General features: G+C 42.2%; 1 protein-coding gene across 5 annotated transcripts in view; it reads right to left on the bottom strand.

Moving 5' to 3' along the window:
• The window catches only part of ITPK1 (inositol-tetrakisphosphate 1-kinase), a 141,438-nt gene extending 123,220 nt beyond the window's left edge, over positions 1 to 18,218 (bottom strand). The window contains exons 1-2 of one of the 5 annotated variants that reach the window (XM_053979228.1): positions 18,107 to 18,218; positions 17,498 to 17,676 (exon numbers count right to left, since the gene is read on the bottom strand). In XM_053979228.1, coding sequence (XP_053835203.1) covers positions 17,498 to 17,592 — 95 coding nt within the window. In that variant the 5' untranslated portion in view covers positions 17,593 to 17,676; positions 18,107 to 18,218. Of the gene's footprint in view, positions 1 to 8,349; positions 8,569 to 17,497; positions 17,677 to 17,938; positions 18,079 to 18,106 lie in introns of those variants that run through there. The other 4 variants (XM_053979229.1, XM_053979224.1, XM_053979227.1 and 1 more) reach the window with 4 other exon arrangements.
• Positions 18,219 to 18,688: the final 470 nt, after the last annotated feature.

Here is an 18,688-nt window from a genome sequence, read left to right as displayed (position 1 = left end):
CCAAAGACAGCATAAAGAGTCCTCAGCTTCACAGCCCTTGCCTGGGAGGGCACTGCAATACTGCAGCCGTCCCTGCTGCTCTCTCACACCAGTGATACAAGACAAGGTGGCAGCTGTGGTGCTGTCCTTTCTATCCTCCACAGCATGGTGGTTTTGGGGGAAAGAGAAAAACACCTGCCAGGGACCATCAAACCTTTCACAGCCAAAGCAACCAGCATATGCTTTGAACACCAGTGAAAATTTTGGACATTGACATAAACTGGTACTTGCATAGCAACAACGATCCTGAATTTCATCACTTCTGTTCATATGCTCAAGACAACAGCTGGATGAGCTGGACAGTGGGCCAGGACCATCACCAAGTACTCCATTCAGAATGGAAACTGCTCTAGCAGCCCTTTACCACTTACCACACAGCTGCAGAATGGACAAATCACACATAGAATCACAGCATCAATTAGGTTGGAAAAGGCCTCTGAGATCAAGTCCAACCTATGACTGAAGACCACCATGTCAAGTAGACCATGACAACAAGTGCCATGTCCAATATTTCCTTAAAGACCTCCCAGGATGATGACTCCACTACCTCCCTGGGCAGCCCACTGCAGTATCTAATCACCATTTCTGTGAAGAATTTCTTCCTAATGCCTAACTTAAACTTCCCCTGGCATCCAGTCACAGCTTTGCTTAACATAATTTCTTCAACACAAGTGGGACCATACAGAATTCTTCCAAAGGATTTACAAAGCCAAAAGGAAAAAGACCACATTTAAATCTCCTCCTTGAAAAAAAACACAAAAATACAAACAAAACCCCACAAAAACCCAACAAACAAGTGACAAAAAAAATCATAACTTAGAGAAGCAAGAAGAGACCAGAAATGCACTCTCCAACAGATCAAGAGTATGGGGAATCTATGGCATACTGCCAGTCTGAGTATAAAATAAGAACATACACAGAAAGGATCTCCTTTCCCTGATGCAAACATGCAGTTTTAGAAGCCAGTACTTGTCCACAAATAATCCACAAAATCCTTGCAAAAAGAAAATAGTCTCACAACCAGGACAACTCAACCACATGAACTTTCTTCAGAAGAATTAGAAACAACATCCCAACTTAAGTACATGCATGACCCTTGTATTGGATCAGAAAGGGTGCTCAGACCAGCTCAGAGCATCACAGCAGGCAGCCCACTCTGATTGCCATATCCATCTTCTTTCCTAGATATGGCTCACAGCTGTCCATTTGAAAAGCAGCCAGGAGAGAAGGCACAGGGCCTTGTCATCTATAAAGGTTTCATTTTGGTTTGGCATTTTATTCTTTCCCCTGAGAGCACTCCTTGAAACTTTCACATACCCAGAGACTACCTGAACACACTGTGTTCTGCTGACATACTGTTTTCAGTCCTACCAACATACAAGAGCTCACCCTAAAATACTGACCTTCTTCTAAAGCAAATTAACTGCCCCCTTTTTTTCCACTTGGGAGTGTTTAGATTACACTGCTCCACTGTCACTGTTAGGATGGGATCCGAGGCCAGAAGTTCACACAGCTACATCCTCACCTGTAAAGGAAGACTGAAACACTGTGGTGTGCTGCTTGCTGGTCACTGGAAAGAGGTATGGTGCTATTTCTCAAACATCATTTCAGAAGATGCATCAAATTATCCTATATTTCAGAAAATAACTGTGCAGTCTTCAAATCTCCTAGGAGATCCAGGCCTCATTTAGAAGGGAAAAAATAGTTTCTTGGTACAATGTGAACATCAGCTTCTTTTAGGAAAAAAAAAGCTGCAGACCATACCTATCTTTTAATTTTAAAATAAGCATGACAAAATGAAGCTGTTACCATGGCTGATACAACCCTCAAGCAGCCAATCATTTGAGCCTTTCAGATGTTTAATAAAAGTAAAACTGTAGAATAAACACAGAGGAGTGCAGACTTCCTGAAGAGCCAGTCCCAGTAAACAACATACAGATGTGAAAGAAAATTAATAACTTCTGATAACTCATTATTTCTCCTTTTTTTTTTTAGTTCACAGCTAAGTTATATAGCACCTTCACAGATAAGCTGCTACAAGAAGAATAAAAGACTCCTGCTTTGGGGGATTTTTTTTTTCCAAATTTCCTGTGCTAGGTAAACCTTCCCATTAGCCTCAGCAGGTTTATGTTCAAGCTCAAATTTATTTGCTTCCAGAGTTTCCATTTTCCTGTGCAGGTTTCATGTGCACTTGGAAAATGGCAGCTGCTTACTCTACAGAATTACAAGGGCCTTCTTGGAACTCAGGCAGACACTTAAGAAGTATAGCAAAATGTAAGCAAGAAAACAATCCTTATCACTAGAACTGTCTCTTCTGCACTGAATTGGTATATAGCCTCCTGACTCCTTCTCTCCTCTTTGTTTTTCAAACCATAGTTTTATTTTCACCACAAATTAAAGTTACCAAGTTAGGAAAGTCAATGCAGGAAGTTGCAATCTTAGCTTGGCAAAAATTAGTTACTTACTCTGCATATGAACTGAAAACATTAATAAGCTAAATAGGTCTGGAAGAGAACAGCAGTTGAATGAATTAAAATTGTTAAAACATCTTTGTGTCCTCAACAACTAGGTCCAATGATATTTCTTTACAGAAATCAATGGGAAGGAGCCAAATTTTAACAACTTTAATTTTTAATTTTGAACCATGTGTTGGAATAGCTAAATGTGAATCAAGAGCCGCTGAAAAACAACAAGATGAAGTAATACACACATTGGCTCTTCTTTGAGATCCAGTGATCTATGAGCAATGCACATGCAATGTTCAGCCACTGAACAGCATTCAAACAGGTTTGTATTATTTCAGACTGGCAGAAAAAGTATATTAGAAAATTCACTAATTTACTTAAGTTACAGTGAAGCCTACTACTGAGCCAAAAGCTAACCCTATGTCTGATTCAAGGGTCTTCAGTCTCTTGCATAGGAGAGTATTCCTTGATCTGCAAACTCTCTGTACAACCCCCACCCTATGGAATACATGGAAGACATCAAGATTTAAACACATTCCAATTGTTCCCAGCTCATCTACATACACCTAGCACTCTGCTCATATTTCAGAACTATCCAGGCAGCATGCTTCAAAAATTCCTCATAGTCAAACTATACATTTACAGTACAGCAGGAAAAAGCCATCTCTCTGTTTTTTGGGGGATTGGCCTTGCAGAAATACCTCTGAGTTCCTGTAGCCATCCAACACCAACAACAGCCATTTAAAATAAATAATTTAATTTCCTGAGGTGTTGGTCCAAGGGAAAAAAATTTCACTTTCAAAGACCTACAAAGAATGAGAAAAAGTTAACCTTTTAATAGTTTTTATTTATCAAAAGGAGGTCAAGTTTTATTGAAAGAGAACCTTCAGCCCTGCTCTTATGGAAAGCTCCAACAATCATCCTCTCAAAGCCAAAGCAGCCGTTGAAAACAGCCCTGCACAGACATTACTGTTTTAAAGACCAAAAAATATTAAACCAGAAACATTCTCCAGCACAAATCTTTTACTGTAATATTAAAAGCACTGCTAGGCTGCTCCATTCTGCCTGGATCAGCCCTAAACAACTGGCAATCTACTTCCAGTTCAAGGGAGAGGGATCTGGGAGATTTCACATGGACCATGCACATTTTCATAAACAAATATTTTGTGTTTCAGGTTTCACCACCAGAAGCAAGTGTGCTAAAAAGTCTATTCTGCCAGAGAGCTTTCACACCCACGTATCAGTCAACATAAGAAAAGGTGACAACAGCACTAACAAGTAACAGAAAACTCAAATACTACACTTGGTCCTACAAAAACAAAATTCAAATTACACTACCGGATACTTCCCTGGGCCAAGCAGGCATTTAGCATACTTTCAGTGGCATCGTGGTTGCATGTTTTAATTGCTACCTACCACATTTTTGATTTTTGGCCATCAATTGTTGTTATCAAGCTATGACATCTTCTAAGTGCCTGCTGTCAGTAGCTATGGTACAACAAGGCAAGAATAAGACAGTGAAAGAAATCCATGTGGTGATCCAGGTTTGCCATCAAATTTGTGCCAACATGAACAAATTCAATTTCCTTCTAAGTCTCTCAGGCTTTCCATTAAAAAAAAAATCTGAACACCAGTTCAGAATATCCAGTTCCCAAGGAATCCAACTAGGGATTCCTAATAGCCTCAGAGGGAGCTGGATTAGGCCAAGATCTGCAAACATGATCTGTTCCCACCAAGGTCAAAGAAACTCAACACATTAAAAAGTAGGAGCTTTTCTGAATCTCAGCCTAATTCATATGCAAGGATTACTTTTTCGGGAATAAACACTTGCACAAAGAACTTGTACACCATCTAATTTGTCTAAGGAACAAGATTTAGAGATCTTGATCTTACACATCAGGAAACAGCTTTGCACCAGAAGAAATCTTTGGTAAAGCTGTCTTGGAATAAATTACTTTGTTTCCAAAGTCTTGCCCAAACTACGAACTAAGCATTTTAATTAAGGCCTCCCAATTGCACTAAGTGTAATTTGGGGTAGGGGGCAGGGAAGAAACAAGCTTTTCCACAGTCTGGTGCTACCAAAGTGACTTTAAAAACACACATTAGCTGAAGTAAATGCTCTAACCATGTTCTGTGATTTCAGAAATATTTCCCTTTTGAAGAAACTTCCCAATATCTGTTTCTACAGAACTTTTTCACAATGACAAACAGGAGAAACTAGGAACCAGGGAAAATTGGAGAAGTTATTTGTTAACATGTGAACAGACACAGTGTGTCAGACTGAAGGTCTAACATACTCTGCTTCTGGCTGTTCTTTCTGTCTATAGGCAAAGACACCAAAGAAACATCCCAAAATACTGTTTTTCTTCAGTGATTCTCTTGCAAGCAGAGCTACACTGTTTCATTACTACTGCAAAAATACTAAAGGAAAACCTGCCAAAAAGGAAAGGGATTAAGCATTACATTTTAATAGATAATTCAAGACAAACTAGGGATCAAATCACAGCACAAAAATATTGTACGAACCCCCACCCAAACAATACCTATTGTGAGCCAGGATGCAGCCCTTCACTGATCAGAAAACCATTGAACAGAGTAGCACAAAAATGAGGGAAGACTTTTACTACAAGAGGTGGTGGTCAGCACAGCACACCTGGAAGTGATAGTCTCTGCAATTATAATTCTCTCCTATGCACTTGAGCTTATTTTACAGAGAGAAAAAATAGAACTCCCCAATGACCCTATGCCTTGCTCATTTCATCACTTCTCACTCCTCACATTGTGGGCTCACTCCTATTTGACTCAAATGAGCACTTACACCCCACCAGTCTCTTACAAATATTCACAATTAAAACACAGCAGCTGACCAGCCCCAATCAAGCAAAGTCTTCTCTACTCTCCAGAGCCTTCTCAGGGAGACATGAGCTCTATGATTACAGTACCCAGAAGCAATGATAACCTGTCAGATACTTCAAGATCTGATCTAAGAGAGCCTTTAAATTACATTTAGACCAGACAATACCAAGATCCACTATTTTTACTGAAAAAAGCAAGTTCTGATCCACAAGAATGTTCTACCCTGAGGTGCAATACTAGCTGAAAATGGGCAATCCATCGCTAGTAAACAACAAAAGTGATGAAGATCAAAGCCCTATAGCATACATAAAGAATAAAGCTAGTCACATTGCACTAAAAAAGGAATCAGAAAGGAAACTAGCTAGAGAGTTCTTGAAACTATGCTAGCCCCAAACAAAAGTAATTTAGACTGGTGGATGCTTGTGACCAAAGATTTTTCAGTCTACTGAATCACAGAAAAAAAAACCCAAAAAAACAGAAACCAAAGTTTGAAGAACACATCCTCACAGATACTGCAAACTGAGGGCCTAAAATAGCATTAGAAAGAGAAAGAAAAACAAAATGGAGTTTCAATCTCCTATCTAGTAGCAAGCTGGTACTTTTTATTTAAAGTGTGTTAAAATTTTGGTCAAAAAAAGACCTACTCTTTTCAAAATTCACTTCAAGCTGGACAAAGTCCCTGGACTTTGACCTATTTCTTGAGGCAGAAGGAAAGGTTACACCAAAACATCAAGCCACAAAGTCAAAAAATACAACCCCATCCAGTGCTTGTTCATTTGCAAATAGATCTTTTCTCCTCCTATAGCCCCAGTTCCCACAACCAGCAACAACTAAAGGTGTAGCACAAACTATTTTTCTCCACAGATTAAACAAGCTTTATAAGGTGGCAGTTCTGAAAAAGAAAACTTCTACCAAGGGACAAAGGGTGCTGTTCAATTCTATCATCATGTACTTTTTCCCCAGCACACAATGCTCTAACCCAATATGCCAGCAATAATACTTCCCTTTTATTCTTATGCTTTCCCCTTTTCTAGTAGATACAGTGCGGAGGTGAGCAACTACAATTGTGGGGGGATTTTTATATCATTAATCTTTCATCAAAATAGTAGTCTTGCTTATTTCTTTTTCCCTTTCCTCTCTCTTACACACAGTTTTACAGGAGTTTTCTTTCAAGGCTTGAAAACTACCAGATTGACAGCTCCAGTGAATTAAGCTCCTTCTTTGTCAACAAAACAAGAGCAGCACCACAGGCAACCTCAGAACAAGCTCCCTCTCTCCTTCTCTTCCCACCCTTCTAACCAGCAAGTGTATCTAAATGTTGAGCTTCACACACAGCTCTGTCATGCCAGGGTGCCTTGTACAGAGTCTCTGATAACACAGTTTACCCAGACTATCTCAAAGGACACTTATGTTAAAGCCACGCACGCTGGAAACACCATGACTCAACACATTATCGGCATGTACCTGTTCCAGACAGCACAGTAACTCTAAAACCATGAGGCTGGGCTGACTGCGTGCACATCTGTGCTTAAAGACTGACTGGCAAAGTCAAAGAAAATCCATTTTAGGTAACAGGGTGAAAGAATGCAGAGTTGAAGCAACTCTTAAAGTCATACTTGAGACCAGAGAAAGGCAACGTTAACTGAAAAAATCAATAGGAAGACTAGAAAAACTCAATGCTCTCAATTTGATGAAAGTCAGATGCAGATTTTATTAAAAAATGAATTGCACATTTGGCATAAATGCTAGAAAAGACAGGGCTTCTGTTACTATTGCAGTACTAATACAGTGCTTCACTTTCTGAGTGCCCCTCTGCTATGTTAGCAGTTAACCTCATCAGGCAGCAAATGAGGACCTGAACACTCTTCTCTCTTCAGTTACAAGGGGCTTTTAGGTTCCACAAACCCCTCCACTGTTCGTTTCAAGTCACAGATTACCATGCACTAGATTGAGTTAGAAGATGGATTCTAAACTGAACCAAATCTTAGTTCCTCCTCCCTCTTCTAGAAGCTTTTTTATTTTTAGTAGGAAAGTGTTTTCTTTTTGAGGAAGAACTTTTGACATCTGAACTTTGCAAGACAACTTGACCAATTTTTTTTTTTAATTAGTCAAGAGCCAGGGTATTTTTATAAAGTGAATACCTACACACACACTTAAAAATAAGTAATACCTACTCCTTTACAGGCTTAAAAACCAAACACACTAAAATCAAAACCCAACCAAAAAAAAAAAAAAAACCCAACATCACAGCAAATTCAACTTTGTATTTGATTATGTTTCTACTCACAGGCAAATTAGAGAGCTGCCAATAAACTCCAACAGCCTCTCTATATTCCTGTGATGGCAGAAATGAAAGTGAGTTCAAAAATGCATTAAAAGATTTATGTGGAGCAGATCCATCTGTGGCTACTAAATGTGGTACCATGGACACAACTGCTGCCACTAAAGTCTCTAAAAGTGACTGACAGAAGAGGGTCTGCCAAGGGGAAGGTGAACACATTTGCTCTGTGCCTCATACTTTCCCTAAGCATCTGCTGTAACTATCCCTTCAGGTCCTGGCTGGCTGAGAACAGGTCTTTTTGGCTCACACTCTTCAGCTGCCCTGTCACCACAAACAGCTCCAAGCAATTACAGCCTCTGCTACAAAGCAAAACATACTGATGAACTTGGGTGGAAGTGCCCTCACCACTACCACTGCCACCCTCTCATCCTTCAAACTGCAGCAAGGAGAGCCCATTCCATCTGCACTGGTACCACACTCCAGTGACAGCAGGCACAGGGGGTTGGATCCTCAGACTGTAAATTCCCCAAAACTAAGACAAGATTTTGTAATCAAAGGAACAGCATATTCTTGAACAAAGCGGCATCTACACGCAGCTGCATGACATGCAGAGCTAAAGAACAACAGTGGTTTGTATTTACATTCATCTCTGTGGATTGTATTTTAACTGCAAGGAAATAACCAAGGTTCTCCTTGAAACATACATACCCTATTGGCTTTAAGTGGTCACTGCTGGACTCACTGAAACACACCATATTGCTGAAGCAGGCAGCGTTTCCCAGCGCACCGGTACAAATGATGACAGTTGACAAGATAAGGAATAAGCCTAGTCATCCCACCAATATTTTTAACCAAATGACAAAAGTCATTTCAAAATGGCAGGGAGAAAGGACTTCAGCACTGTGGCTGCCAGCAGGTTAGGCGTGGCATTTCATAAGTGAACCTTAATGGTATCATTTCCTTCCAGCACCATTAATCACCCCAGACATCACTTGTTCTATCAGCTATTAACCAGTTGCCCCAACCCCAACACGAAGATAACTTTATCAAGGTTAGGCAGCAAGAGTCATTACTAAGCTCTACAACACACAGTGCCAAGGGCCTGGTTTCCAGAGAATCCTCTGAACTATTTCTTCCTGCTGTAACAAAGCACATTGCAGTATTACATGTATTTATCCATACCTAACATCAGGGAGACAATTACAGAAAGTACAAAGAATCACCAGCATGTTAAAAGACAATATCAGAAAAGGACATCTATGTTGCTTATGCCCAAAACATTCAACTCAAACCAGGTCTCTTGAAATACTGATTTTTAGCTTGTTAGTGCTCTCTGAGGAAGGACAGTCAATATCCATGAATGTTTGTGGTGTAGTCTGAGAGACAACAACCATGGGGTTTCAGAATGACAGGCAGGAGCATTATGACTTCACAGCTCAAGATTTAGTATTCTGTATTTTGCTACAGACATGTCTCATTCACTTATTTTTTTCCTCTTTTGCCAGTAGCACTATGGAGAATTCAGTTTCACGAGGCAGTGCCTCAGGACCCAGACTGGACACACAGAAACAGTGTGTAACAAAGAGAAAGAATCAAAAGATGCCTTTTTGACAAGAAGAAAGAAAAGTCTGTGAGAGATATGATGAAGAGCAAAAATAAGCCTGTTTCTGAGGAGGAAGGACCAACTTCAAATTTTTCCAAGCAAGGAAAATTGACTCAGCACTATCTTGTATGACAAGACATATTACCAATTTTCACTAACTGGCATCAGAGGGGAGAAGATTAAACAGCTTGATGTAAACCGGACCTGCTTCCAAGTCTTGTGCCTGTTACACAATTACTTTCTGCCAATTACTTTCCTAGAAGTGCCATTAGATCTGGAAACATGATTTTCTCCACTCTACAGATCAGAGCAACCTCTCAATGTGCATACACCCTGCTTCCTGCATAGGTAGTACCCTGACTGTGAGAAAGAGCAGACTTCTGCTTTGGTTCCCAATTCACAGGAATTATTTTACATGAGTGGCAATCACACCCCAGTCAAATTAGCCCAAGCATTGAAGCTAGGAGGAAAGAACTAGAAGTAAGGATATTCTGCTTGGAAATAAAGGACACCTCCTTCAGTGAAACTCAGTCATTTTGTAAGTCATTCCTAAAGAGCAATGGCTGTCCTTCAAATAGGATTTCTCTCTGCAGGCAGACAGAATACTACCTAACATTTCTGTAGTATTTGGACAGTATGGAAATATCAGCAGCTTATCCTTGATCATATAAAGCACATAACTCCTTCTGAGCAGAGTTAAATTCCATCAGTACAAAACAAGCCATTGTTTCAACAACTGAACACTGAATCCAGAAATGGGAAAACGGAAGATCATCAGACAAGAGAGGGTTTGTTCTACAACACTGTGCCACAGATGTGATCAGCCCAGGTGCTTGTTTTATCTATTATCACACTTACTTCAGTGTGTTTCACATGCACTTCTTCCTCCTTTCTATGGAACGTGTTCAAGAAAAGTCATCTCACCAAAAAGTGTCAGCTGTTGAGATGAACAGCACTTTATCTGGTCAATATCAGGAGATATGCTATCAATTCCCAGGTACAGCATATTAAGACAGAGGAAACACTTTCTGTCATCTCTGACACCTTGCTCACACTGAGCCTCTGTATTCAAGAGATCTGCACACATTTAGACTGGGTGCTTAGACTTCCCAAGTCACAACTCTCAAAACAGTAAAGGGACTTCAAGCTACTTACTGCACACTCAGAATGATTTCTAAGGTACCTTCTGCACTATTACAGATTGAACCAAACCAGGACAGCACTGACCTCAGGAGAGGTCAGTATCTCTGCTCTGAAACAGCACTACAGGCCTGTATCATTCCCAGCATATTTGCCCAAGGTGGTTGTAGAGGTCTCAAGAAAAAATTCCACTGCCTACCTGAACAATTATACTATCTTTTTCACTTACCAATCATCCCTCCTTGGCACAGTGGAAGGCCACTGCTTTTTCTTCTACCTTGGGGTAGAAGAAATTGGGGAATATGCTTGGCAGAAGAGGGGGGAGCAGGTGTTGGGTTTTTTTTGTTTTTTTTTTCCTATAACAGCTTTTTACAGTCAACATGATCTCCAGCCTCTTCTTTATGCTGAACAGCACAGTACAATACACTATTTACAACATCTCCGATTCTTCTCACTTTAGGACATTAGGATTCTGCTCTCTTTAGGGCACTTCCCAGCTGATTGCCCTTTTCCCTGAAATGCCATGTCCTAGACCACTGGCAGTAGGTGAGGCTACTACAGAAGCAGCCTTATCAGTGCTGTGCAGAATGGACACATTACCTCACGCGCCTTGCAGGCTCTGCTCCAACTTACGCACCCCAAGATGACATTTGCTTGGGGTTTTTAGGGCTTTTTTTTTGGCAACATTGTCAATTTGTATTCAGCCTGTGATCTGCAAAAGAATGCAGATCTTTCTTGGAAAAGCTGTCACCTGACCAGGCTTATTATTGTTCCCTGCTGCATATCAGTTCCAACAGGTTGTGGTAAAGGGATGTGCCACAAGGAATATGCAAACTTCCTTAACCTGAGGTAAATGATTGCTAGACCACAAAACTGAGCTGCTATGAAAGGGTGATTGTTACAGCCACTTCTGCTGTCCAGCAGCTGTGCTGTGTTCCCATGAAACGGTTCTGCAAGCATAACACCGTAAGCTTTACGTGAGAAGAATGCCTGTCTGTAGGTGCTCTCAGATTAAGAAAATGCACATATATCCAGCTTTTCTGGAATGTAAAAAGTCTCTAAGCATTACAGGAAGAAGGAGCAGGAATCCAGAAATATAGTGAGCTTCTCCTCCAAGAAATACACCCTTCTTTGCTACTATGTTCAACACTTATGAAAAAGGCTTAGTATAATTTCTACCATTAGACCAGTTGTCTTTGTTAAGAATTGATGTCAAAGAAACTTACCCACCCATCTAGCCCCCAGTTACTTCTCATGATCTAGAATTTCAGACTAACACAACCAACAATGGGAGCTATTGATCAACACACATACATTTTATTTTTATGGATTTTAAGGTTGTAAAAGCTAACTGGCACAAGCCAGATATTCAACAAAAGTAGTATTTAGGTTTTTTTGCAGGGAATTGGGGTTAAAGAAAATCCCCTGAGTTCTTCCTGGAAAAAATATGTAATATACTTCCTGCCTGCTATATAAAGAAACAGATTAATTTAATACCCTCAAACCAGCATTTTTCTTAAATCTGTCTTAAAATTCATGTTTAGGTTCTTGTGCACAGGCCATGGCACACAAGGGACCACAAATAAAATTTAGAAGAGAAAAAGAGAACCATACAGATCTACAGCACAGACAACAGTGCTTACCATGTTATGGTAGATTACTAGATAGTGTGATTTCTCATGTGCTAAAATAAGACTTAACTATATCACAAAAATTAAATGGACAGAAGCTGAAGAACCAATTTAGCCTAAGGGAAAAAAAAAAAAAAACAAACAAGTTCAAGCCATACAGAAATTTAAGTTCGGCATACTAATATTTTGGTAGGAAAAAAAAAAAAATCATTGGTTGCTGTGTTCAGCAGATTGACCTGGTATCAGAATCAAAATAGCTTCATCATAACTCAGTGAAAAAAGCCCAACAAAGCATCCCACCACAGTGACCTGTCATAAGCAAACTGTCTTCAGCACACGTGACAGATGCTCTGTTGGAGCTACATACCCAAAATTCTGTGCTACATCCCAGGGCTGCTGAACTGATGCAGGCCACAATTCAAGAACATGGCCTCAAGTTTCTAAAGAGTCTTCACCAGTGCATAGCACCTGGAAATCCAAACTGGACCAAAACAACTCAGTTTCCTGTGTGTCAGGGGATGCTATCAGTTTGTCATGGATGATCTCACAAGGAGGGAAGATGACAATTTGGCTTGCTCACTAAAAACCAAGACAACTAGCCTTTACTAGAAGGCTAGTTGCTGCTTCCACTGCCTTCTGTGGGCAGAATTTGAGTTTCTCAGCATGTCTATCATTTCCTGAGGAATTTATTCCTCCCAGATGCTCACCCTGTTTTATGAAAAAAACAAACAAACAAACAAAAACAAAACAAAACAAAAAAAAAACCAAAAAAAACAAAAAAAAAACCAAAAAAAAAAAAACACAGCAGAGTAAAATCTTACCATAAATAATCTGATCATTAGGGTGTACAAGCACAGTTCTTCTATCAGTCAAATTGTGGGATTTATTATGACACAAATTACATCTTCAACTCTTCAACTTATTTTCTATTTGTTTTCTACATGCCATTAAGAGAAAATTCTGACTTTTTATGTATATAGCTATACAGAAAAGCTACCACATTTCCATGCAAACTTACAAGCTGCACATGTGAAAGCTTTTGTCCAAAATAACTGAGAAGTAGCTTATCATTTAGAATTGGGTGACTTTAAATTATCTCCTCTTGGATGAAGTGTATTTCACTTCACATCACTATAACTTATTCATATTGCCGTGACCTTACTGCCTCGTATCTCCAGAGCTCCCAGAAGAGACCGTAGTAACAGCTGACAAGCAGAACAACTACCAAGGAAATGGAGGCTTTTACAGAGCAAAGAAACATTTGTAAATGGCCACACCTCACTATTCTTAACTGGTGCCAAACACACAGAACTCATTTTCTGAGTAGATATATGCATTTTTACACATATATGCCATGAACAGGAGTCTTTTCATTCACAATGTCCACAGAGATCTAGCAGCATGTGTATTTTAAAAAATGATTGGGCATCCAAGAGTCCTTATCACCATCTGACACTCGCACAACAGCTCTCCCATCTCTATAATGGAATGTGGCATCTCTGTTTCCCTAACCTCATATTAGTATTCATGCACCTGCACAGTGACAGCCATTCCAAGGTCAACACAATGAGCATGAAACTGATTGGATTGAGAATCTTTGCCAACTGCATAACCATTAAACCCAGCTTGAGACAGAAGATGAGACCAAGCAGCTAGAGAAAGGAGGAACTGCTCCTTTCAGCAGTAGCAGAGAAACATGACAACATCAGAATTCCACACTTATATCACAGGCTCCTAAGTCCTCTATTAGGAATGCCTAGAAACCTTGCTTTACTTTTCAGCAGGGCAGATACTCTATATTTGGGCAACAGACAGCAACCTACAGTTTCAGGCTATGTCATCTTAGAGGAGCAGAACATAAAGGTTCACAAAAAAGTCTATTTGAGATGCACCAAACTGCAGTCCTGCAAGGACCCTACACTCACAGAACAGCAGCCACAGCATATATGCTGGAATGCAGAAAATTCCTAGTGCAACACAAAACATGGTGTTCTAGCAGCTTTACTAAAAGCAGAGGACAACTTGGCAATAGTAGTAAATTACCTGACAGTGTAAGAAACATGTACCAAGTGTCATCCTGTTCCACACAAAAGAGCTCAACCCTCTATGACAACTCAAACAGGAATGCCTTCATATCAGAAAGGCTGAGACAGAAACTCTCTTCTCACCACTGAAACTGAACTGATGTGTGGAACAGAACATAAAAGTCTTGCTACAAAGCAGCTTATATAGAAAAAAAGCTACTGGGCAAAACCAAAAACCACCTCAGGAAACAGATCAGAACTGACGACACACCTCATCCCAAAGGAATGCCCTTGCCATAGTGCTTCAAACACAGCAGGGAGAATGACTAACCTGGCACTGGGGAGCAAAGTCACATCCCTCTCTATACACAGTGGCAGGTTCAGCCAGAGGATCAGAGTGAGCTTGGCTCATCTTCAGGTTTGGTCTCCCTTGAGAGACATCAGCTACAGGCTTGAAACCAGGCTTCCCAGGTGACAGGCCAAGTGTTCTATCCTTCAGGTCAACAGCCCCTAAGGCACCATTCAGAAATCACTGATTCTCTGCAACAGGCCTGTGAAAACACGCTGCCTTTTTGCTCATCCCTCTGCTCAGAACCCCCAAGGAGATGTAGAAGCATTAAGGCCTGCACTGGGGTGCAACTCAACAATTTGGGATCACTTTTCTGGGCTATAAATGTGAAGGTAGATACAATGACAGGCACTACCTTTATCTCTACAAAGAATATAGTTCAGATAGGACAATTCTAGTCTGTCACAGTGAGGATGAAACATGCAGGTGAACTCAAAGGCCTCTGGTAAGAGGAAGATTCCCTTATGGATAAAAAGATTAGGCAAAAGTCCCAAGACACTCTGTTCAGGCAGAACAGCCCTCTTGTCAGTCATACAGAAAATTTCAAGATGGATACAAAGATGAGAGAAGTGTTTAAGGTTCCTGCCCAATATTTGTGGAGCAGAAAGATGAAGCCATGACTGCCTACACTCCAAAGCTACACCTTAGCTTCTGTCCACTCACACCGGCTAATGTGTCAGCTCAGAGAATCTAACCTAAAACCTGGAGCCACGCTTAAGAAAGCAGTCTAATACTTAGAGCCTATCTCTCAGAGAATGCTTTGAACAGATTTTGAAATGTCTGTCCATGACCTCTTTAAAATGTCAGTGCTTTGCACAAGAAGTGGCTGCCCTGGCGAACTGTAAAGAAATAAAGATTCTCCTTATCCTAATAATTCCCCTGATTTAAACCCAGCATGCTTCACAAGTTCATTAGGAGGCTCCTCTTACTTTCCTGGACTATATAACTGCTTCATTACAAACTCGTACAAACAAATCTGAACTTTGCAGTCATCCAGAAAGTATATCCCTAGGCAACAGGCAAATAAATTCCAAGTAGCAGTCACCATAAAGCACATAGAGTAGACAGACAGATACCATAGTCCACTCTAACACATGAATCACTGTACAGGAATGAGTATGCTTGTCTTGTTTTTTACCATACACAAGATTTCTAGTAAGATGTATGTTAAGCTTGGCATGACTTCTTCTACAGCAAAGAAAGCTTACAAGCACACAAGTTATCAAGTAGATATTATCCATAAAATACTTGAAATCTTTGCCTAAATGAATGCAGCTTCCCTTTGGTGTCAATAGAAGTTACTAGGAATGAAAACAGAGCATCCAAGATATCAGCAGAATGTGCTCCAATGACTGTACTGATACTCAAACCAAACATTTATCTCTGTACAGAAATGCTAATAATGCTTTTTAAAGTATCAAAGCATGTATGAACAGCCATCTCTATCCAGTGTCTGTAAATGCTATTCAAATTGAGCGTAGCCTGTACAGGATGGGGCAGCCTAATTTTCACCAAGAAATTAGCAAAGTGAAGCAAGAGAGACACTTTGGGGTCAGTTTTCACAGCAGCATGATGACCCAAAACTATTAATAAGTTTGTACAGTACACAAAGAAATTGTAGATCCATGTTACGTAACACAAGTGTAAGGAATTTCTAAGGTAGAGAGAAAAGAAGCAAAGCATTAATCAAAAAGAGAAACAAGGACAACGGAGGAGAAAAAGTCTGCTTTGGAGGGTGTTAAATATAACAATTTTTAACAGATTTTCTGAGATTCACTGTAGTTCCCAGGCATGGGAAACAGCCTATATCATAACTCAAGGCCCTAAAAATTATACTTTTTATATGACTAATAGAGGTAAAAGTGTAATTTTGAGCATCACAAAACTAACCTAAAATCTCATACAAGGGCAAAATTTAACATTATGCATCGACAAGAATTTTGCTTGGAGAACCACATGAAATTAGACATTAAACCAGAACTTGTGCCCTTTCTATACTTTAAAATTTAAAGTCTAGTGAGTTTCACTGAAGTTTGACAGAGGGACTACAGAATGCCAAGTACAAAAAGGGATGTAAAAGTTTCTGTCACTTTCTTGAAACAGTTTTCTGTTCTGCCTCCATCTTTACAGAAAGAAGCAAGTGCTGTCAACAGAAATTTCACAGGGACTGGTGTTTTTAGCAGTGTTTTAGTTTAGTGTTTTTTACACTTAAATAAAGTGTATTTGAAGTCTCATACAATATATTCTGTAAAGTTTGCAGTATATTTTTCAATTGTCAAAACTGACTTAGTCACCTTGTTATAAACTTAGTAGTAGAATAAAAAGCTATTATTCAGTACCCATAGCTGTAATGCATGTGTCACAAGACCTTGGACCCACATGGAGTTTAAACTCCCAATTAAATAATAAAATTGTGTAATATACTGCAAAAAACTATCCTCTAAGCTATTCAGATAAAGTCTAATTACAGCTTATCAAACTAACCTTTACCTCTGGGACAGCACGAAATAGATGTGTAACTCGGACAGTTATACCATCTTCAGATGTCTCATTCACATCCCAAATGAATACAAGCTTACTCAGGGGTTTGTAGACCCTAATTTTACGTGTTTTCACACAACTTGAAGGAAACTTCTTCCCAAACATTTGACTCTTCTAATAATAACTCGGCTTTGGAGGAGGATCCGCAAAGATCCCAAACCACCCTATTTCAACAGGAATACCAGAGACCTCCCTGGAAGCAGAGGGCAGAAATGCACCCAGGCGGGCACAGCGGTGCTGTGCCGGGCCCTGGCACAACCACGGGGACGCTGCACCATCCCGGATAGTGTTTCCCCGGAGCGATCGGCAGCGCCCAGGTGAGCGGGAAGCAGGAGCGCTTAGCCCGGCCCGGCAGCAGCGGGGCGGGGTGCCCGGGGCACTGCGAGCCCCGCGGCCCCGGTCCCGGCGGGCAGAGCCGGCTCCGCGGAGCCGCGCACCGAGTGCGGTACGCCCGGGGGCGGCGCGGGCCACGGCCGAGCACGGAGCGTCCCCAGCCCCATCCCGGAGCCGCCGCCGCCTGCCCCGGCGGCCGCCCCGGCGCTCCCCGCGGCAAGGGCCGCCTCCTTACCGGCACAGCTCGGCGAAGGCCTGGAAATTCAGTTTCCTGATCTTCTTCTCGCTCAGCCAGTATCCCACCCGCTTCCCCTTCAGGAAGGTCTGCATGGTGCCGCCCCGCGAGCAGGCGACCAGTCCGGGGCGGCGGGGCAGCGCGGCTGCCGCTCGCACTCGGCGCCTGCCAAACGACGGCTGGAAGAGAAGCAGAGAAAGGCGGATCAGCCGGTATCCCGGGGCGGCCGCTGCCCCCCGCCCGCCCCGCTGAACTGCCGAGCCGCGCCGCGCCGGGGGCAGCCCCCGGCAGGCAGGCAGCCTCGACAGGCCCTTCCCGCACCGGCGGGCAGCTCGCCGAGGCAGAGAGAAGCCGCTCCCCGCACCAGCCCCGGAGCGCCCAGCCGAGCGGGCACGCTGCCGCCCGCCCCGCGGCACGCCCGCAGCGCCCGCAAGCACGGACCCCGCCGCCGAGCTCGCCTCCGTGCCCGCCCGCCGCTGCTGCTGCTGCTGCGCGGCCGCGGTGCTACTGCTGTTGCTGCAGCCGCTCAGCTCCCCATTTGCCCGCTATTCACAGCCGCCTCCACTTCCTCCTCCTCCGGGCCGTCCCCTCCGCTCCGCTCCCACCCACCTCGCGGGGTGGGCACCGGGACGCTCCCGCCCCGCCGCAGCACCGCGGGGCCGGACCCGGAGCACCCGCCCCCGGACTCCGCTCCGCCGCCGCCAGGGGGCGCCCGCGCCGCCGCCTTAAAGAGACAGAGCCCCTTTCTGGGCGCTGCCCGGCCGGGGGCCCGGGGGCGTGGCGCCGTGGGGTTTTGGTTTCCTAGGGAGGAACAGCTCTACACAGTACTTACATTTCCTGCGGGTGCTACTGAAAGTGGTTGGTCAGTGCATCTTTCACAGAAAAAACGTTCCAAGTAAACATGAGTCTTCACTGCAAAGTCAAGGATATTCCTTCTTCCAGCATTTGCATGTATCTGTAGGGATTAAACAGACTTTGCAATAGCTGTCTGATATTTAACTTTCTTTTGCAAGTGGCAGAAGGCAGGCAATGCAAGCATGGACTGACATTCTAATTTTTGGGTTGTGAATCCCTAAATACTGAGGCAGCTGTTCTGTGCTTCATTTTAGAGGAAGAATCTTTCAGTCAGAATTACTGTGCAGTCTCACAGCAAAGTATCATTTCCCCATTTTTGTTTTTCCACTTCATCTG

The sequence above is a fragment of the Vidua macroura genome, chromosome 6, assembly GCF_024509145.1.
Source record: "Vidua macroura isolate BioBank_ID:100142 chromosome 6, ASM2450914v1, whole genome shotgun sequence".
In the NCBI taxonomy this organism is placed as follows: domain Eukaryota; kingdom Metazoa; phylum Chordata; class Aves; order Passeriformes; family Viduidae; genus Vidua; species Vidua macroura.
Note: the sequence above shows the minus strand (reverse complement) of the source record. Positions and strands in the feature narration are given on the sequence as shown.